Source organism: Semicossyphus pulcher, unplaced genomic scaffold (genome assembly GCF_022749685.1).
Source record: "Semicossyphus pulcher isolate SPU_LCO1_2020_fin unplaced genomic scaffold, fSemPul1.0.p SCAF_27, whole genome shotgun sequence".
Classification (NCBI taxonomy): domain Eukaryota; kingdom Metazoa; phylum Chordata; class Actinopteri; order Labriformes; family Labridae; genus Semicossyphus; species Semicossyphus pulcher.
The window spans coordinates 333,146-355,446 of record NW_027211701.1 but is presented as its reverse complement, the minus strand read 5'-3'; the positions used below and the strand labels follow the sequence as shown (position 1 = coordinate 355,446).

Genomic DNA, 22,301 nt, shown 5'->3' with positions numbered 1-22,301 from the left:
TAGGGTCCGGGAGGCAGACACCCTCTCTTCTTTTAAGAGTAGACTTGAAACTTTCCTCTTTGATAAAGCTTAAAGTTAGGGCTGGCTCAGGCTGGGACCAGCCCATAGTTATGCTGCTATAGGTTTACACTGCCGGGGGATCTGGCACACCGAGCTCCTGTCTCTCTCTCTCTCTCTCTCTCCATAAACATTCATGTTATCGGTTTGCATGTACGTTCTGTAACAATCCAAAGAGCAGGAGAAAACGCCCACATTAATTTTTGCTCGCCTCCCCTTGTCTAATTATGGTCTTGCAGCCGCTGGTCAGGGGCTGGGTCGCAGCTGACTGACGTCAGGTGATGCGTAAAGGTAGAGCGCCTGCCAGAGTCAGGAGCAGCAGAGTTGGCCGGCGAAGTAGCTCCGCAGGTGCGGGTAGAGAGCTGAAAGTTCGAGGTAGTTAGTCCCTCGGGAAAAAGTGACGCAAGCTTCGGTGGACTCCTGCGAACACCGCCACTGGCTGTGACTGACTGACTGTGTGTGTGGTGGTGAGTGTAGCGATCTGACGGTTGCTCGCTTTGACTGGTTATGCCTCCGCTGTTTTTTTTTTTTGAATGAACTGAGTAGTGGCCGCTCTTATTGACTGTCGGTACTTCCGTTATTGTGTTTTTTTCTGAATTACGGCTGCTCTGATTATTATTATTGTGGGTTGCATCGGTACCTCTGCTTTATGTATACTTCTTTATTATTGTGAAGAAAAGAGTGTTTTAAGGTGTTTTGTTATAAGGGTATCCTTTTGTGAAGGGTGTATGGGCAATTTGTTTTACATTTAAGGCATACATCCTTTGTGCAGTTTAGCGTGCGATTTTTACTTTTGCCCGGATACTTCCTGGCTGGCACCCCACTAAAGAATAAATAATAAAAAAAATAAGAGTTGCATACAAAAACCGTCACAGTTCCATTAATGCATGTTACTGTCTTTATATCTTCTCAAGAGTTTTTGAACTCCCCTTTCTGGACCGGATTGACTCCTACTGCTACAATTACTATTATCAGTCACTTTTACTTTATCATGACTATATTTGTTACTGCTAGTGTTAGACATACACTGATCAGCCATTAAATTATGACCACCTGCCTAATATTGTGTAGGTCCCCTTTTGTTTCCAAAACAGCCCTGACTGTCAAGACATGGACTCCACCAGACCTCTGAAGGTGTGCTAAGGTATCTGGCACCGAGATGTTAGCAGCAGATCCTTTAAGTTCTGTAAGTTGTGAGGCGGGGATACCACATTGATCGGACTTGTTTGTCCAGCACATGCCACAGATGCTTGATTGGATTGAGATCGAGGGTCCCCAGGGTCCTCAAGGTGTGTGCTGGGCAGCTTGCAGGAGTATTTCAGCACCTCTTTAATCTCTCCTTGAGGTAAATAATGGTGCCCAACCTGTGGAAGACCTCCTGCATCGTCCAAGTACAAAAGTAAGGCAACCCCAGTGCTCTCAACAACTACAGACCTGTGGCACTTACGTCACATGTTATGAAGACATTGAAGAGTCCGGTTCTTCTGCTTTCTTGGACCCGCTGCAGATTGCATACCAGTCACATACTGGCGTGGAGGATGCCCTCATCTTCCTGACTCACAAGTCCCTTTCACACCTGGAGCAGCAGGGAAGCAATGTAAGAGTCATGATCTTTGACCTGCCCTCTAAGGGACAAGCTGCTGGCGATGCAACTGCACCCTAACACCACAGCCTGGATTCTGGACTGCCTCACTGGCCAGCCACAGTATGTCAGAGTGGATGTGGTGACAAGCAACACCGGCGTACCTCAAGGAACTGTTCTGGCGCCATTCCTCTTCACGCTCAACACCTCAGACTTCCAGTTCAACTCTGGTTCCTGCCACCTTCAAAAGTTTTCAGACAACTCCTCCATTGTTGGATGCATTACCGATGATGACAAGGAGGAGTACAGAGGACTAATAGGGAGCTTCATTGCATCGTGCAACAGCAACTATTGATGTGCAACATCAGCAAGACCAAGGAGCTGGTGGTGGACTTCCGGAGGAACAGGAGCTGTTCTTTCCGAGGAGACTCAGGTCCTTCCGTGTTTGCAGCAGGCTCCTGAAGGCCTTCTACCAGTCTTTAGTGGCCAGCGCACAGTTCTTTGTTGTTGTGTGCTGGAGGATAACAGACTCAACAAGCTGGTGAGGAAGGCCCACTCTGTGGTCTGGCTTGAACTGGACACTCTGGAGTCATTGGCTGAGAGGAGGATGAAGGACAAAAGTAAAGCCATCTTGGACAACCCCTCTCACCCTCTCCATGATGAGCTGTGGCAGATGAGCAGCCCATTCAGCCAGCGCATCATCCCACCCAGGTGCAGAACTGAATGCCGAACTTCAGCAGTTAACTTTGAATCTGAATGGGCCATGTCCAAAAGATCCATAGTGGAAGCGGCTGCTAGGAGTTGTTGTCTGTCATGGAGGCAACATAGGGGTCACTGGTGGACACTGGTGTTGAAGGAAGTCGTAAGGTTGAAGAAGGACATCTTTAGGGCTTGGTTAGCCCAAGGGTCTTTGGAAGCGGCAGACACATACCGGGTGGCAAGAAGGGATGTGGAGGCAATGGAGAAGGGCTTTCGCTTGGCCTCAAGAAAATTCTGGCAAAACGTTGACTCGAGAGGGGAAAGCAGGGATTCGCTGTAGGGGAAGGTTTTGGTTGTACTCAGTAGGGGAGGAGAACTCCTGACTAGGACTCGGGATGTCGTTGAGCAGTGGAAATAACACTGTGAGGAACTCCTGACCCTAACCAATATTTCCTCTGATGTGGTTACCTATAAACTTGGCAGGGTCACTAAGGTAGTTAAGAAGCTCCTCAGTGGCAGGGTGCTGGGTGTGGGTGAGATTTGCCCTGAGATGCTGAAGGCTCTGGACATTGTTGGGCTCTCTTGGCTGACACATCTTTTCAATGTCGCATTGATGTCAGGGGCAGTACCTGTGGAATAGCAGACGGGGTGGTGGTTCTCATTTTGGAAAAGGGGGATCAGAGGGTGTGTCTAACTATCAGGGTATCACACTACTCAGCCTCTTGGAAAAAGTTTATATGATGGTGCTGAAAAGGAGGCTCCAACAGATCATCGAACCATAGATACAGAAGGAACGATGCGCATTCCGTCAGTAGACCAACTCTTTGACCTTGCAGGGTTGCTGAGAGATTATGGGAGTATGCTCATCATTTCTACATGAATTCTCTGGAATTTGAGAGGGTCCACGATCAGGTCCCATGGGGGGTCTTGACAAGGGTACAGTGGGAATATCGCCTACCAGGGATGCTGCGTCCGCATCCTCAGTACAAAGTCGAACCCGTTCCCAGTGGATGTTGGCCTACACCAGTGGTGTCCCTCTTCAGTGAATCTGTTTGGGGTTTTTATGGACAGGATCTCAAGGTGCAGCTGGGGGAAGGAGTGTGTTCAGTTTGGACAGAATAGCATGTCTGTTTTTTGCAGATGATGTTCTGTTGGCTTCTCTTAACTATGACCTCCAGCAGGCACTGGGGCCGTTTGAAGCCATGATTGAAGCTGTAGGGACGAGAGTCAGCACTTTCAAGTCTGAGGCCATGGCTCTCTGCCGAAAAACAATGGATTGTCCCCGAGTTTGGGTATCTCGGTTTCTTGATCATGAGCATGAAGGTAACGTAGATCGTGAGTTTGAGAAACGGTTTGGTTCAGCATGAGCAGTAATATGGACATTGTACCGGACCATTGTCGTGTAGAGGGACCCGACCCGTACGCCAAACCTCTAAATTTACCAGTCTATCTATGTTCCAAACCATACCTTAGATGTAGAGGAGATCTCGGATACAAGCAGCCAAATTGAGTTCCCTGTGGTGCCTGGGCTCAGCCTAAAAGATGGAACTCAGACATTTCAAGGGAGTTTGGAGTAGAACTGCTAGTCCTGTGCATTGAAAGGAGCCAGTTGAGGTGGTTCGGGCATCTCCTGGGCGCCTCCCTTTGGAAGTTTTCTGGGCACATATAACTGAGAGGAGACCCTTTAGCAGTACCAAAGCTCGCTTAAGGGATTGTATATCCCAGCTGGCCTGGGAGCGCTTTGGGATCCCTCAGTAAGAGCTGGAAAACGTTGCTGGGCAGAGGGAGGTCTGAGTTAACTTGCTTAGCCTGCTGTTACCACAACCTGACACCGTTTAAGCAGAAGAAAATGGATGGATGTGCCAAGTACTTGCTTGGTGGGTTACTGTTGGGATTCTTTAACTAATATTACTGAGTACAGTCTTCACCTGTTGTATTTGTTTAAGTGTCCTGAAATAACAGTTTTTATGATTTCATATTATTGTCTCCTGTCTCCTGTCTAGGTCTGTATGTTGTAGTTTTAGATTTAGTTTTTCGTGTCTAAGTGTCTGTGTTACCTTGTCAAACCTGTCCTTGTTTTTAAGTTTAGTATGCGTGTCTGTACATTGAGAGCACAGAAAATCCAGAGTGAAATTCCTTGTATGTGCCCACATACTTGGCCAACAAAGTTGATTCTGATATGACTAAAAAAGGATTGACAGATTGATCGAGATTCTAAACATGCGGGGGCTTTAGGTGGGTAACTAGTAGTTAACTGAGTTAATAAGTGTGATAAAGAGAGACAAAATGATAAATCTGTTTTATATCCATAACTTATCACAGCCCTTGAAGGCTCCAACTGTGCAGGCTCCTAGTGAATAAGCCGCCGGCTAATACTCAACCTACCTCTGCATATCAGCTGCCAGAAGATTCATCTGTTGTGATGACATGTGCTTACTTACTGAAAAACAGTGTGGTTAAGAGAGGCAAACTGATAGACCTGTTTTATATCCATAACTGTGTGTTACCTGAAGCGTTTGAGCTCACTGGTGTCTCCGTAGGCCAGCGTGAGAGTCTCTGGACGACTGGCGTAAAAGTAGTCCTTATATTCATCCCACCACACCTCCACCACACGCACATAGTTCTGTACACACACACACACACACACACACACACACACACACACACACACACACACACACACACACACACACACACACACACACACACACACACACACACACAGCATTATTAAAAGTGATGACATTTTGTTCAACCTCATAATTTGCATTCAGTGTTGAGAAAACAGACCACATGTACATTATTAGGTATAAACTAGAGTTAACGCTGCACACATGAACAATGTATGAAGGTCCTCAGACCGGGAGATCATACATGTTATTTTTCTGTCACTTTAAACATGTTTCTTTAGCTTCATTTATTGTATTTCACATTTTAGTGTTTTTTTGATTTACCATATTATCGACCCTAAATACAAGTCTTCAGGGCTTTTTCACTAAACGTGTTTAATTTTAAATTATCTATCAAACTTCCACCCCTGATGGGATTATATCTAAAACTTTTGGGGTATTTTTGACTAATTATGAGACTGCCTTTTTCTGTTTCTTATATCTCTTTGATTTACATTTTTTTTGCTGTTGTCATTGACTCCATGTGATTGTACCCTAAAGTCAGAGTCCCTCTTCTTCGATCAGCTGATCGTAAAAAAGGGATGGGCGAGTGACTCGTTTCACTGCCTGTTTGAGTTTCTGTTTTGCAGTCAGCACATGCATCTCTAAGAAGCTCGCCAAAGCACACACATATACAAACTTTTTTTCAACCTATTTTATAATTCATAACTCTCTTTATCATCCCAGCTCCCAGAATCACACAGGACGTTTCTGAGACTGAAGTCTGATGCTCTGACAGATCTGAAGAAGGTTGATGTACGAGCAGGTGGTGAAAGAGATTTCTGAATCCGTTTTTGGCTTTAACTTTACATAAAGTTCATAAACAGAAACATCACAAAGCTTTATCTATCTGACAATCATCAATTTATTTCTGTTTCAGTATAAAATTTAGACAACCGTGTGCAGGTGTGTCTCTGTGTGAGCTGCTCTACCTTCAGAGTGGGGGATGATCCGACGTGTGCAGGAGGGGGGTTACCCTGCCATCCCTGAAGTCTGTAGATGTGACCGACCCGAGAGCACGGCACGAAGAGCAGCTGACCGCCACACTGCCAGATCTACAACACACACACACACACACACACACACACACACACACACATAAGTACAAGATATGCCTCTGAAACCTTTGAATAATGTGTGCATTAACTGCAGTAGTCCGTGTGCACCTTGTAGGATATTTCAAAGTTTTCTCCTCCCCAGATCTGCAGTCCTGGATCATACAGACCCAGCTCAAAGAAGAACTCTCTCTCTATAGCAAACAGACCCCCTGCCATGGCTGGAGACCTGCAGACAGACAGACACACACACACACACACACACAAACTCAAACAGGTGAGAAAACACGACAGGTATGCGAGGGAAACTTCTCATAAAGGGACAATGTGTGAACATTATTATGACCAACAGTGAGCACACGGATCAGACAGACAGCCTCAGCACAGAGAGAAGTTAGTGGAAGCAGAGCTGAGGAAGAGAGCAGCACACAGACATGATGAATGAAGAGGTGACAGGGTGAGGGGGGTGATGGTGCCCCAGTCCAGACCAGAATCACACCAGAAGCTCCCAGTAGACCCCAACAACATGTACCAGCACTGACCGGGGTTTCGATCAGGACCCGGTCAGTTCGCTCTGAGGTCTAATACTGTTCAAAGACCCTTCAGTTTAAGTTAGTTACACTGAACACATCACAGAGTCAGACTGACAGGAGACGTGAGAGTAAATCCCACTGAGGTAGACAGACTGGACAACAACAACCAGTGAGACAACAACCAGTTTACTCCCAGCAGCAGAAAGCTTTAAGCACAGAGGGGGCAGTGGACAGCTGTCCCCCCTCACAGCAGGACCACAGCTCCGTTTAGTGGGTTAATACAGGTAGTCATACATTTAATACAATTAAATCTTACTTCCAAATGTTAACATCTGAAGGGCTAGTGTTAAATATCAGCGGCTGGTAATCACAATCTCTACTCATAATACACTGTTAATACTTCAGACTCCACAATAATGTCGGTATAATCTACTATATACCTTTTCTAATGCTGTCCCCAAGCTTTACGATACTCTGGCCATAGTCTCCTCATACTTTTCTTTACTTTACTTAATAAGTATTATTTCTGATTTGCCAACTTAAAAATACATTTCATGTGTATTTTATTTCAATTACTTCTATTCTCTCTCTCTTATTGTGAGCAACTCTAATACTACAATTTCCCTGTGGGATCAGTAAAGTACTTCTGATTCTGATAATAAAATGATGTAAATGTAGGGCTTTAGTGTTTATATATTTGTCTCTGAGCTGACCCTGTCCACATCAGTCAGTGGGCGTTTGTTTTATGTACCTATATGGCTCAGTGCGAGTCTTTCTGAGTTTTTTTTCTCTGTCTCCCAGAGGAACTCTCTTCCAGAGCATGCTCCAGTCCCAGGCACCTCTAGCGAAGCCGTCCTGGTCTCCTCCACCCTGGGGCTCCATGGTGAACCTCTGGCCTTGGATGGAGTCAATGAGAGGCACCGTACACACCGTTCTGACAGAGGTGGGGTGGGGCATGCATACAGGATACATGGGGTTGTGGGGTGTCGGGGTGGAGTACATGCAGGCCAAGAAGGCAGACACAGATAGCAGTGCCAGTGAAAGCACAGAGACGTAGGGTGGATGGAGGGGTGGAGATGGAGACACAAACAGAACATGGATGAGTGTTAGCATGCTACCAGCTCTCTGCAGTGTGAGTACCGGTAGGGCTGCGTGGTGTGTTTTCTATTGGCCTTCTCTCTGTGGCACAGTGGGACTCGCTTCCACAGCAGACTCCAGTCCCAAGCTCCCCGAGCCAGCCCGTCCTCATCTCCACCCTGCTGGGGCTCCATGCTGTACTCATTACCATCTATGTAATCTATGAGAGGCACTGTGCACACTGTCCTGCACACACACACACACACACACACACACACACACACACACACACACACACACACACACACACACACACACACACACACACACACACACACACACACACACACACACACACACACACACACACACACACACACACACACACACACACACACACACACACACGTCTGTTCCAGATCTATATCATTTTACCACTGCACACAGTGTGGGGTGTAAGACGGGTTCTCTGTCAGGTGTAAGACGTGTTCTCTGTCAGGTGTAAGACGTGTTCTCTGTCAGGTGTAAGGGTATAAGATGGGTTCTCTGTCAGGTGTAAGACGTGTTCTCTGTCTGGTAAGGGTATAAGATGGGTTTTCTGTCAGGTGTAAGTTGGGTTCTCTGTCAGGTGTAAGACGTGTTCTCTGTCTGGTAAGGGTATAAGATGGGTTTTCTGTCAGGTGTAAGTTGGGTTCTCTGTCAGGTGTAAGACGGGTTCTCTGTCAGGTGTAAGGGTATGAGATGGGTTCTCTGTCAGGCGTAAGTTGGGTTCTCTGTCAGGTGTAAGACGTGTTCTGTCAGGTGTAAGACGGGTTCTCTGTCAGGTGTAAGACGGGTTCTCTGTCAGGTGTAAGGGTATAAGATGGATTCTCAATCAGGTGATAGTTGGGTTCTCTGTCAGGTGTAAGATGGGTTCTCTGTCAGGTGTAAGTTGGGTTCTCTGTCAGGTGTAAGTTGGGTTCTCTGTCAGGTGTAAGGGTGTAAGATGGGTTCTCTGTCAGGTGTAAGATGGGTTCTCTGTCAGGTGTAAGATGGGTTCTCTGTCAGGTGTAAGGGTATAAGATGGATTCTCAATCAGGTGATAGTTGGGTTCTCTGTCAGGTGTAAGATGGGTTCTCTGTCAGGTGTAAGTTGGGTTCTCTGTCAGGTGTAAGATGTGTTCTCTGTCAGGTGTAAGTTGGGTTCTCTGTCAGGTGTAAGGGTGTAAGATGGGTTCTCTGTCAGGTGTAAGGGTGTACGATGGGTTCTCTGTCAGGTGTAAGATGGGTTCTCTGTCAGGTGTAAGATGGGTTCTCTGTCTGGTGTAAGACGTGTTCTCTGTCAGGTGTAAGTTGGGTTCTCTGTCAGGTGTAAGTTGGGTTCTCTGTCAGGTGTAAGGGTATAAGATGGGTTCTCTGTCAGGTGTAAGATGGGTTCTCTGTCAGGTGTAAGGGTATAAGATGGGTTCTCTGTCAGGTGTAAGATGGGTTCTCTGTCAGGTGTAAGATGGGTTCTCTGTCAGGTGTAAGACGTGTTCTCTGTCAGGTGTAAGTTGGGTTCTCTGTCAGGTGTAAGTTGGGTTCTCTGTCAGGTGTAAGATGGGTTCTCTGTCTGGTGTAAGACGTGTTCTCTGTCAGGTGTAAGTTGGGTTCTCTGTCAGGTGTAAGTTGGGTTCTCTGTCAGGTGTAAGGGTATAAGATGGGTTCTCTGTCAGGTGTAAGGGTATAAGATGGGTTCTCTGTCAGGTGTAAGATGGGTTCTCTGTCAGGTGTAAGACGTGTTCTCTGTCAGGTGTAAGTTGGGTTCTCTGTCAGGTGTCAGATGGACTCTGTAAGATGTAAAGTTTTTAAATTAAATTCTATTATTGTTAATATTAGTTGATTTAGATTTTAAGAATACTTTACAATAATGTAACTTTCTGAATCCTGTCTGTTTTGTTCTCACTTGCTGCCCTTGAATTTAATTCATTTTTAATGGTGCCCATACAAACAAATTCACCTTACCCAGAGAAGGACTCATAATACAGCACATACTGTTAATTACTAACAGCAGTCACAGAAGTCAATGCGGTGCCTTATAAAACAGTGGCATCATGTCTTACGTGTGATCAGAGTCCTCTTTGTATTAGGGAACAGATTTAATGACTAATATACTCAGACTGTGTCTGAGTGAAGCATGTGGAGCTAATGATGGTAGAAAAATACAAGATTTCCACTCCATCACATCATCATTAGATAAGACTTCTTTGTTCCTGTTTAAATTAAAGATAACGGATGTGGAAGTATAACTGTAAAATATCAGCAACAGCAGGTTATTAATAATCTACATAGACTGGAATATAGTAGAATAACATAACTATTGCTGAATTTACTGTGTGTGTGTGTGTGTGTGTGTGTTACCTGTCTTTTGATATAGGAGCGACCAAAGGAGCGTACCAGTTGATTCCAACCTCACAGTGAGCATCCAGGTAGATCAGCACCTGCAGAACAATCGCACACACAGTCACCTGTGTGTGTGTTCTTCTGTGTGTGATAGTGTCAGTATGAAACAGAGGATTCAAGTCCATCTATCCACCTATTCTCCACCTTTCATTATCCGGTGTCGTGGTAGCAGCAGGCTAAGAAAGTAAGCCCAGACGTCCCCAGGCCAGGTGAGATATACAATCTTTCCAGCAAGCTCTGGGTCTACCCCTGGCTCTCCTCCCAGTTGGACATTCCCAAAAAACTTCCACAGGGAACCACCTCAACTGGCTCCTTGCGATGCAAAGGAGTAGCGGCTTTACTCTGAGAACCCCCCGGATGTCTAAGCTCCTTACCCCATCTCCAAGGCTGAGCCCAGACACCTACTGCTGTCTGTCAATCTCACAATCAAATTTACCCTTACTGTGAACAAGACCTCGAGATACTTAAACTCTAGTTTGGGGCAGAACCTCTTTCCCCACAAGAAGGAGACATTCCACTATTTTTCAGCCTCCAACAGCCCCAGTGCCTGCTGGAGGTCACGGTCTTGTGAAATCAACAGAACCACATCATCTGCAAAAAGCTGAAAACTGGAAACTCTCCTCCCCCTGGCTGCACCTTGAAAACCTGTCCATGAAAATTTCAGGATCAGTGACAAGGGGAAACCCTAGCAAAGGCCAACACCCACTTTGAAAGGGATTTACTTTGTGCCGAGGATGCGGAAAAAGCTCTCACTTTGGTTATACAGGGCCCCAGTAACCAGTATTCCTGCAGATTGAAGGACTTTTCCCAAGTCCACAAAACACAAGTAGACTGGATGAGCATAATCCCATGAGCCATGCAGCAGTCAAATCCACTGGGTGGTGATCAGTTGACAGCTCTGCCCTTACCTTACCGGAGTGTCCAAGACATACGGCCGCATATCTAATGATACGACAACAAAGCTGATCATCAACCTTTGGCCTGAGGTGTTCTGGTACCAGGTACACTTGTGAGTCATCCTATGCTTGAACTTGGTGTTTGTTATGGACAATCCATGATTGGCACAGAAGTCCAATAAGAAAATGCCACTGGGGTTTAGATTTAGATAGGTGTCTCTGTCATTGCCCCTGGTAGAGTTGAAGTACCCCAGAGGAACCCTTTCTGGGCCCAGAAACTCCAAAACAGCTGTGTACACCGTACTGCTATTTGATGCATAAGCACAAACGTCAGAGCCTTCCTCTCCACAACCTGCAGTCACAAAGAGGCCTCTAGTTCCCCAGGTAAAACTCCAACACTGAGGCTCTCAGCGAGGGGTTGATGAGTATCCCCACACATGGCCGGCACCTCTCACCCTAAGCAGCACAGGAACAGAAGAAAGTCCAGTCCCTCTCCAGGGGTTTGGTTTCAGAAGAAATGCTGTGGGTGGACGTGAGCCCAACTACATCTAGTTGCTTCACCTCCCACACCAGGTCTGGTTGCTTCCCTGCTAGAGAGGTGACGTTCCACATTCAGAGAACCCGTCTGCGTTGCTCAGGATCAGCACATCTAGGTCCCTGCCTTTTAGGACTGTGAAAAAATATCGATGCATCAAAGTATTGCGATATTTCATTTTCACGATAATGTATTGAGTTTCCCGACCCTCATATTGATACATTTAATGGATTTAAGTTGCCCTCATATTTCCCTCAAATTCCTGTGATCATAACGACCTCCGCTCCTTTAGATGTCGCTGTAACGCTGGGAGGCTGGTTTCTTCCCTGCATCAGTCACTGCCGGCATTACTGCACAAGAGCAGGGGTGAAAAATCAAAGCAGACGTCGGACTGTACTTTGGTTTTGCAGCCAAAACAGAGACAAATGATTTCGATAATCAACCAACAATCGCACTAACAAGACACCACACTCGTTTTGTGAAGCATGTACGCTGATCGGAACAGGTGTTGGAGGGGCACAGTGCGAAGGGAGGATGTTCAGTAATTAATCACTCGTGAATGAAGATCTTGGACAGATAAAATATGAAACAATAGGCGACCTGCCCTGGTGTTGTCTGTGATAATGTAGCAGCCATATTTATTTCAGTTCAGTGGCACATAAGAACACTTTTAATATGCACTTTATTTTCATATGATGTGATGTGATTTTCATTTTAGTTCCCAAACACAGAACACATTTTATTTTCATGTTGTGGCATAAACATTTGAGTAGTGACACTTTAAGAATATTTGCAATTTATTTTCACATGATGTGTAATGGCATCGTTCTATTCAGTGTGTTCAAATCAAATATTGTTCTAATAAATTATATTGGACATTTGTAATTAAATAGTTTTAATTAAATTTGTGCTACCCAGGTGGTACACAGGAAGGTGTATTCTCAGTTCCACTTTTAAATGTTCAGTAAATTATGTAGAATATTGCAAAGTATCGCAATACATATCGTATCGTAACTCATGTATCCTGATACGTATCGTAACTCAATCGTGATACGTATCGTAACTCATGTATCGTGATATGTATCGTAACTCAATCGTGATACGTATCGTAACTCATGTATCGTGATACGTATCGTAACTCAATCGTGATACGTATCGTGACTCATGTATCGTGATACATATCGTATCGTAACTCATGTATTGTGATACGTATTGTAACTCAATCGTGATACGTATCGTAACTCATGTATCGTGATACGTATCGTAACTCAATCGTGATACGTATCGTGACTCATGTATCGTGATACATATCGTATCGTAACTCATGTATTGTGATACGTATCGTAACTCAATCGTGATACGTATCGTAACTCATGTATCGTGATACGTATCGTAACTCAATCGTGATACGTACCGTGACTCATGTATCGTGATGCATATCGTATCGTTACTCATGTATTGTGATACGTATCGTAACTCAATCGTGATACGCATCGTATCGTAACTCATGTATTGTGATACGTATCGTAACTCAATCGTGATACGTATCGTAACTCAATCGTTATACGCATCGTATCGTAACTCATGTATTGTGATACGTATCGTACCGTAACTCAATCGTGATACGTATCGTAACTCATGTATCGTGATACGTATCGTAACTCAATCGTGATACGTATCGTAACTCATGTATCGTGATACGTATCGTAACTCAATCGTGATACGTATCGTGACTCATGTATCGTGATACATATCGTATCGTAACTCATGTATTGTGATACGTATCGTAACTCAATCGTGATACGTATCGTAACTCAATCGTTATACGCATCGTATCGTAACTCATGTATTGCGATACGTATCGTACCGTAACTCAATCGTGAGCCGCATCGTATCGTAACTCATGTATCGTGATACGTATCGTAACTCATGTTTCGTGATACGTATCGTATCGTAACTCAATTGTGATACGTAACGTATCGTCACTCATGTATCGTGATATGTAACATATTGTAACTCATGTATCATGAAACGTATCGTATCGCGAGGTACTTGCCAATAACCAGCCCTACTGCCTTTGCCTGCCACCTGATTTGCTTTACACCTGGTCCCAGGCCTATGTTTGTGGGTGGTGAGCCCGCAGGGCGGCAGCTCCTTGTTGTCGTTTCAGCCTGAAACCAGCCAGGCCCTATGGGTGAACACCCAGCCTCTAGCTCCCCCTAGGTCTGGCTTTATAAGGGTATGTTTAGTGGATTCAAGTGTTTGACATAATTTAGGTTGAAGGCCAGATTCACGTCTTCTTGATGGCAGCACATTTTTAAAACTTTGCAATGGAAGTTTTTAAGCAATCAATTCATCATTTTTATTCAGCTGTATAAACGCTACAATACAAACGCCAGCAGTGTGACGGTGAGCTTCTTTCCTGAACTGAGTGCTGCATGTTTGGCTATCCAATCACAGTGGAGGAGGGGCGGGACCATGACCTCAGCTGCCATATTCTTCATGAACAAGTGATGAACAACAGTGAGGACAAATGAATACCACTAGCCCTCAGAATCACACACTCCTGCAGGTCAGTCATCCCTCCCTACAGACTGCAGCCTTCTTTTCATCCAGACGAAGTAGTCTACCTTATGCCGGATTCTCTGTGTTAAAGCAACCAGATGCAGCCACAGCCTCTCAGCTGAAAACACACTGCGCCCCAATACGCTTTTAAGCGCTCCCAGCGAGCGCCTCGTCTTTTCAGCTGGTCAAAAACCAGCTGGTGTGTGTGTGTGTGTGTGTGTGTGTGTGTGTGTGTGTGTGTGTGTGTAGCAGCAGTGACATCATCATCGTCATCAGGTACCTGTCCTTTAGTGGCCTTCTTGGCTCCAATGCTCCGGGCCTGGATCAGTCCTTCTCGCTTCTCATTCCTGAACAGTTTCACCAGACCGTTCCACTGCTTAATGTAGTCCTCCAGACGCTCCTTCAGGTGGACTGCACACACACACAGACACACAGACACAGACACAGACACACAGACACACACACACACAAAGAAGGATCAACTCGTGTCTCCTCTTCCTTGAACAGGTCAGCTGACTCAGAGTGAAGATACATCTCATATATCCATAATCACACGTCAGTCTCCATCAGTTTAACAGCAGCAGGCACTACTCTGCTGGTTCAGTCAAACTATGCTTCACATACATTAGTAGCGCCCTCTGACCTTAGGGTTGAGACTACATGTTGTTCAGTCTTATACCCTCATATCTGTTTGTAGTGAACTCTGACCTTTGTTGCTGAAGTCGTCGATCATGACGATCTCGGCCAGGTATCTCCTGGGAGTCCTCTTGATCACACTGTGGACTGTCCTCATCAAAGTAGACCAGCCTTCATTATGGAACACGATTATCACACTGGAGGTCAGCAGCCTGTCGTCATAGTGCCAGTACTTACACCTGGACAGGTGAGACACACAGCAGGTGAGGTAAGAAGGTTAGAAACCATCTGACTTGATGTAAATGTGCAGTACACTTATAAAGGGAGCCTCTTGTTACAGGTGAACAACAGGTCCATGTGTCTAATGAAGGGTTAAACTCTGAATATGAATAGTTTTATAAATGATTCATTATTTCATCTCAGGAACACTGTGAACATAAAACTGTACAGTTTATTTTGGTCCAGTTTTTCCAGTTACTATGGTTGTCTCGACACTGGTTCAGTCTACAAGTAGTTAGTGACTATAAATTAGGGTGAACTACTGTTCATGTCATTCATTCTCACATTGCACCCACACTGTGTAAATATGATAAGATAATCCTTCATTGATCCCCAGGGGGGAAATTCAGGATAGCAAGTACATAGAAAGTAAACTTGCACCCAAGTAAGGGCCATTGGGCGTATTGGTCATAAAATGAGGTGTGGTCAGGTAAATGGGTGGTGCGTGCTATCTTGAGGATGCAGAAAGTGACTGCGCCATTGACCAACAAAAACCTGGTCGAAAGTCTATGGCGCAATCTGTCTCTGCTATTTAAAGGGCACATTAGTGAGATGGGCATACATAAGCAAGTTCACAATGCGCCTTCCTCTGCCTATTACTCACACGGGGACGCACAGCAGCGCTCCTTTACAAGTAAATATCCATGCATTTGCTGACAGTAAAATAGACTGTGAGATCGCAAACTTTTGTTTCCCTCATCTCCTGTGCATATTTCATCAAAGTATTTGTCCAATGGTTTGCTGTTAGAAAATATTACTGTTGTTTCTGATATCATGGAGCTCACAGATCTTTGTTCGGTCTGTCTGCAGGCAGTGAGTCTGTGAGACGAACAGTTTCTGTGTTTAATGTAAAGTGAGTCGGGTGGAGCTGCTGCAAAGAACACTGAGAGGAGTCAATATTAACTCAAACAGCCTGCTGACTGACAGGTAGAGGAGACAGGACTGGATGTGTGCTGTAGTCAAAGGTCATGATCCAAACTATGAAAGGAAGTCTCAGGCTGTTGTAGACCTGTATCAGTCTGTAGTAGTAGACCTGTATTAGTCTGTAGACCGGTATTAGTCTGTAGTAGATCTGTATTAGTCTGTAGACCGGTATTAGTCTGTAGTAGTAGACCTGTATTAGTCTGTAGTAGATCTGTATTAGTCTGTAGTAGACCTGTATCAGTCTGTAGTAGACCTGTATTAGTCTGTAGTAGATCTGTATTAGTCTGTAGTAGACCGGTATTAGTCTGTAGTAGATCTGTATTAGTCTGTAGTAGACCTGTATTAGTCTGTAGTAGACCTGTATCAGTCTGTAGTAATAGATCTGTATTAGTCTGTAGTAGACCTGTATTAGTCTGTAGTAGATCTGTATTAGTCTGTAGTAGACCTGTATTAGTCTGTAGTAGATCTGTATTAGTCTGTGGTAGTAGACCTGTATTAGTCTGTAGTAGACCTGTATCAGTCTGTAGTAGTAGACCTGTATTAGTCTGTAGTAAATCTGTATTAGTCTGTAGTAGATCTGTATTAGTCTGTGGTAGACCTGTATTAGTCTGTAGTAGACCTGTATTAGTCTGTAGTAGTAGACCTGTATTAATCTGTAGTAGACCTGTTTTAGTCTGTAGTAGTAGACCTGTGTTAGTATGTAGTAGTAGACCTGTATTAATCTGTAGTAGACCTGTTTTAGTCTGTAGTAGTAGACCTGTTTTAGTCTGTAGTAGTAGACCTGTGTTAGTATGTAGTAGTAGACCTGTATTAATCTGTAGTAGACCTGTATTAGTCTGTAGTAGTAGACCTGTATTAGTCTGTAGTAGATCTGTATTAGTCTGTAGTAGTAGACCGGTATTAGTCTGTAGTAGACCTGTATTAGTCTGTAGTAGACCTGTATCAGTCTGTAGTAGTAGACCTGTATTAGTCTGTAGTAGTAGACCTGTATTAATCTGTAGTAGACCTGTTTTAGTCTGTAGTAGTAGACCTGTGTTAGTATGTAGTAGTAGACCTGTATTAATCTGTAGTAGACCTGTTTTAGTCTGTAGTAGTAGACCTGTTTTAGTCTGTAGTAGTAGACCTGTGTTAGTATGTAGTAGTAGACCTGTATTAATCTGTAGTAGACCTGTATTAGTCTGTAGTAGTAGACCTGTATTAGTCTGTAGTAGTAGACCTGTGTTAGTATGTAGTAGTAGATGAGTAGTACTTGATGAAAAGGAAACAGTGTTGTAATACTAATAATTGTGGATACACCTAAATACAAATGTCCTCCTCTGTGATATTAATGCTTGTTTGTCCTGCAGGTTTTAGTTTCATTCACTTGTGGTCACTTCCATCGTTATATTACAACAGGTAGACTGTTGTTTCCACAGCTGTCTGTTTGCAGAGGGTGTTAAGAGTTTCACCACATGTCGACAGTAACCACAATCCAATGAAACAGAGCAGTGTTTTAATGGTTGACGAAGGGGTAAAGTGTTCTCTGTATTCGTATCTGGATGTCAACCTGGAGGCAGCATGAAAAATATGAATAATATTGAATTTGACGACTGATGATGAGTTCGAAATGCCATACTACACTGCGTGCACAATTATTAGGCAAGTGAGTATTTTGACCATATCGTCATTTTAATGTATACTTTCCAACTCCAAACTGAATAAACTTGAATGCCTATTGGATGTAAGCATACTAGGTGATGTGCATTTGTGTAATGAGGGAGGGCGTGGCCTTAGGAGATCAACACCCTATATCAGGTGTGCACAATTATTAGGCAGCTAAAGAAACGTGTTGAGAGAATAAGACGCAAATTAACTGCCAAAGATTTGAGGAGAATCAAACGTGAAGCTACCAGGAACCCGTTATCCTCCAGTGCTGTCATATTCCAGAACTGCAACCTATCTGGAGTGTCCAGAAGTACAAGGTGTTCAGTGCTCAGAGACATGGCCAAAGTAAGACAGCCTGAAACCTGACCACCACTGAACAGGACACAAGTTGAAACGCCACGACTGGGCCAAGAAATGTCTGAAGACAGATTTTTCAAAGGTTTTATGGACTGATGAGATGAGAGTGACTCTTGATGGACCAGATGGATGGGCCTGTGGCTGGATCAGCAATGGGCATAAAGCTCCACTCCGACTCAGACGCCAGCAAGGTGGAGGTGGGGTACTGGTATGGGCTGGAATTATTAAAGATGAGCTTGTTGGACCTTTTCAGGTTGAAGATGGACTCAAACTCAACTCCCAAACCTACTGCCAGTTTCTATAAGACACTTTCTTCACACAGCGGTACAGGAAAAAGTCTGCCTCTTTCAAGAAGACCATGATTTTTATGCAGGACAATGCTCCATCTCATGCATCAAAGTACTCCACTGCGTGGCTAGCCCGTAAAGGCCTTAAAGATGAAAGAATAATGACATGGCCCCCTTCTTCACCTGACCTAAACCCTATTGAGAACTTGTGGGCCCGTCTTAAACGTGAGATGTACAGTGAAGGAAAACAGCACACTTCTCTGAACAGTGTCTGGGAGGCTGGGGTTGCTGCTGCAAAAACAGTAGTGATCAAGACACTGACAGACTCCATGGATGGAAGACTTCTGAGTGTTATTGAAAAGAACGGTGGCTATATTGGTCACTGATTTATTTTTTGAAATGTCAGAAATGTTTATTTGTAAATTTTGAGTTGTTTATTTATTATTCTGACTTTAAAAGATGAAAATAAAGAAGTGAGATGGGAATATTTTTGTTATTCTTTGAGTTGCGTAATAATTCTGCACACTAATAGTTACCTAATAATTGTGCACACACAGCTATTCTCGTACAAAAGCCAAAACCTCACTTTCACTGTCTTAAATATTCAGGTTTGAGGTTTATTAACATTTTGGATTGTCCAAGAGCACTGTTGTTGTTAAATAATAAAACTAATCCTCAAAAGTGCAACTTGCCTAATAATTGTGCACACAGTGTACATAATACATGCTACATGCTACATGCTACATAATACATAATACATAATACATGCTACATGCTACATACTACATGCCATATACTGCGTTGGGCGGTCGTCTGTAGTATGGAGGAGCTTTTCAAATTCATTTTGCAGTATGCTACGCCAGGCGGAAGTAAACAATAACTGCCGCTTCTTTAGCTATAGCGCCCCCTTCTGCTGGAGTGCTGCTGCTGTCCGTCATTTCAACTGCCGATGTGACGTTCCAGTGCTTTGCATTGTGGGATACAGCAGGCGAGGTAGACTGGTCCGATGCATACTGGAGAGTTTCTCTGAATCAGTACGACATCCGGGGATTGTTGGCATACTGCACATTTAGCTTTTGTTTGCATACTACAGACCACATTTAGGCCACATCAGGACGTGCTGCTAGGATAGTATGGCATTTCGAACACAGCATGAGCTTTCAACTTCCTGTGGATCTGTGTTCAGATCAAAAGCCAGTGAATCTTCTCCTCAGATTACTCCCATGAGATTGACTGTGGGGTCACATGTATTTCATCACGTTGGTTAAACAAAAGTGTGAATATTCACCCTCCCAGAATTGTTAGAGAACCTTCATGTTGTGTTTCAGCTGTGGAGCGCCTGTCCATCGGTCTGCTCTGAGAGGCAGTTTCACTGTATCTAGCACCAAATTTGGGCTTTAACGACCAAATGTTCCCCCAGACCCCCCCTTTTTTTTTAACATCGTCATGAACATCGTTATCGCAACATTTTGGGAAATATTGTGATATCATTTGGCTACTATTTCCCACTGGCTGACTACTCCTTCATTAGTGGAAAGCCCTGCATGACTTATTTCATTTTCATTATTTCATTTAGACTAATTATTTGTTAAATTACCAGAATAAAAGCTATATCATTATATATCCTAATTTCGAGGCCATGTCACTCACCCCTAATACTTAAACAATTTAACGAACTGCTTATAATCTCAACCTCTGGTCCTTAGACTCCGATTAGTCCTGCAGTGGTATCAGGTTGGTACTCAGTGTTGACAGCTTAGCCAACATGCGAGTGTGTTGATAACAGAGCACGGTCAGAGTCAGTAGTAGGCCTTTTCCACAGGAGGAAAAGCTCAGCTGTTTAGTAGCAGTAATGATGGCTGTATTCCATTTAGCTGTTAAAGTTATTATTAACACCTTTTCATCCTGTCACACGTGTTTCTATCACGGTGGTGTCAGAGTGTCTCTCTGTGTCAGCCAGTATTCAGGGTTATGAGATCTGTGTCCGACAGACCGGTTAGAGGCAGCCTGTTCACTGGGTGTGTGTCAGACACACCCACATCCTCCTGTGTGTGATTAGTGCTTAATGTGTGTTTGCAGGTGTATTACTGTAAAGCTCCTGAATGAATGAATGAATCCTCTTTGACACTGAATGCCTTCATATCTTTGATTTGTTTCATGAAGCTGAGCTGACCTGATGTAGTTCAGAATGTTTGCTGTGATGTGATAGGCACACTCAGCCTGTGCTGTGTTATCTGATGGTTGAACAGGTAGAACATGAGGTGGAGGTGTGCTGTCGTGATGCTGCAGCCCTGACTGCAGGTAGAAACACGCCTGGATATTAACAGGAAACACTTTAACTCACTCTTCATGGCGAATGTCACTGATGCTTCTGTCCAGAGAGATCATGTCACTGGCCACCATGTTGAAGCCAAACTCTTTGATGGAGGCCTGCACGGCGTCTTTGTACTCTGGACCCAGAACAAAAGGTTTGGCCCCCTCTCCTGGACCATCAGGGACCCCTTGAGGCTCCGGTTCTTTAGGCTCAAAGTTTCCCAGGATGCCTTTCTTCAGGATGGGGCTGGTGTAGGCGTGACTGTGGGGTCTGAACGTCACGTACTGCTGCTGGATCACCTGCTTCTGGTTGGCCTGCTGATCCGGCTCCTGAGGGTTGTTGGGCCCTAATGGAGGAAAAACCAGGAAGCAAACGATGACCCCCCAGAAACTGCTCTGTGTGTTGTGTGTGATCATCTGGAAACACGTCAACCACGCGTTTAGGCTCTTCAGCCAGCAGTGGTTGGTCTGCCAGAGAGGGTAGCCAGAGCTAAGCGGCTGCTTCTCCGCTCTCTGCGAGTAAACAGTAATCTACTATGGCTGAACAAACAAAGAAAAGATGGATGACTACAGATACAACTTCAACAAGAAGTGAAAATCCAACGAAAAAGAAACAAACTCGACGCTCAGATGAAGCAAACAGTCTGAAAAGGAAAGCGACCGTCAGCCAGGAAAATCGAGAGTTACAACCGGAGCCGACCGTGGACGTCTGGATATCTGAGAAGTTTGCTCCCGCAATTGCTGGTTATCACCATAGGTGACGCCAAAGAGAATGAAACTGAGATCTTCGAGATTTTCACTTTAAACACAGTTAAAGTAATTGACACACACCAGGACGTGTCGAAGGTCAGGTCCTTTTCACACCTGCTCCAGCCTCCTTCTCTAACATGAGGATTCATCAGACAACATTAGAGCTCAGTGTGTTTATGGGATGTTAAAGATGGCGTCTCACCATGTTTGAGTCTGATGGAGTTGAGGTCGACCTCCACCCCCTCCACATGAGGCCAGGGCACCACAGGCTTAAACTGGTCTGCAGGGTCTACTCTAGGCAGGGCAGCGTCCTCCTGTAAGACAAAACAGAGGGTTTGCGCTTCATTACGATGACATCACAGAGGGATTGGACATCAGTAATGCGATGACATCACAGAGGGTTTGGATATGACGATGACATCACAGAGGAGCACAGAGGTAAACAAAGATGGAGGTGCTGGTGAGGGTCAGGTTTTTGTTCTTACAGCTTTTAGGCTCATTTGGTTCATTATTTGGTTTTAAATGATCCTGTAGTCACGTCCTGCAGTCAGCAGATCAAGTGACAGTCAGTTCAGTGTGTCTGTCAGCTTTTCTTGCACGTTTATCCTCACACACTAACCTGCCTTCCAGATCCTGTTCACTGCAGAGTAACAGGTGAGCTACAGTCACTGAACACGTGTGTGAACTGTGTACAGATTTGTGAGCAGGTTTGGTGACATTAATGAGCCTACACATTGTCCTTAAACAGGTTTTAAACAGGAACTGACAGTGTGTTTGAACAGCAGCAGATCTTTGGAGCCGTTTGTTTGAGCTCCTGCACACACACAAGGATACACCTGCATGTCCACACAGGTGAGGCCACAAACATTCCTGTGGATGGTTTTACACTGATGTGCAGGTGGAGATGTTGTAGAGCTAACCCTGTGTGGAAACACTGCTGCTGCTGGAAGCTGAAGCCTGCACACACTTCACAGGGTGACATATTAACACACAGCTGACATTTAGCTAACTCCGACTAACATC

The 22,301-nt window shown here is 44.6% G+C and overlaps 1 protein-coding gene across 2 annotated transcripts in view; it reads right to left on the bottom strand.

Annotated features, from left to right (window-relative positions):
• Nucleotides 1-22,301, bottom strand: part of LOC138604839 (N-acetylgalactosaminyltransferase 7-like) — a 28,668-nt gene that overhangs the window by 4,990 nt on the left and 1,377 nt on the right. Inside the window, exons 2-10 of one of the 2 annotated variants that reach the window (XM_069676849.1) lie at nt 21,481-21,592; nt 20,560-20,875; nt 14,797-14,963; nt 14,369-14,499; nt 10,051-10,130; nt 7,736-7,918; nt 6,174-6,291; nt 5,940-6,062; nt 4,846-4,961 (exon numbers count right to left, since the gene is read on the bottom strand). In XM_069676849.1, coding sequence (XP_069532950.1) covers nt 4,846-4,961; nt 5,940-6,062; nt 6,174-6,291; nt 7,736-7,918; nt 10,051-10,130; nt 14,369-14,499; nt 14,797-14,963; nt 20,560-20,875; nt 21,481-21,592 — 1,346 coding nt within the window. Of the gene's footprint in view, nt 1-4,845; nt 4,962-5,939; nt 6,063-6,173; nt 6,292-7,346; nt 7,530-7,735; nt 7,919-10,050; nt 10,131-14,368; nt 14,500-14,796; nt 14,964-20,559; nt 20,876-21,480; nt 21,593-22,301 lie in introns of both variants that reach the window. The other variant, XM_069676848.1, reaches the window with a different exon arrangement.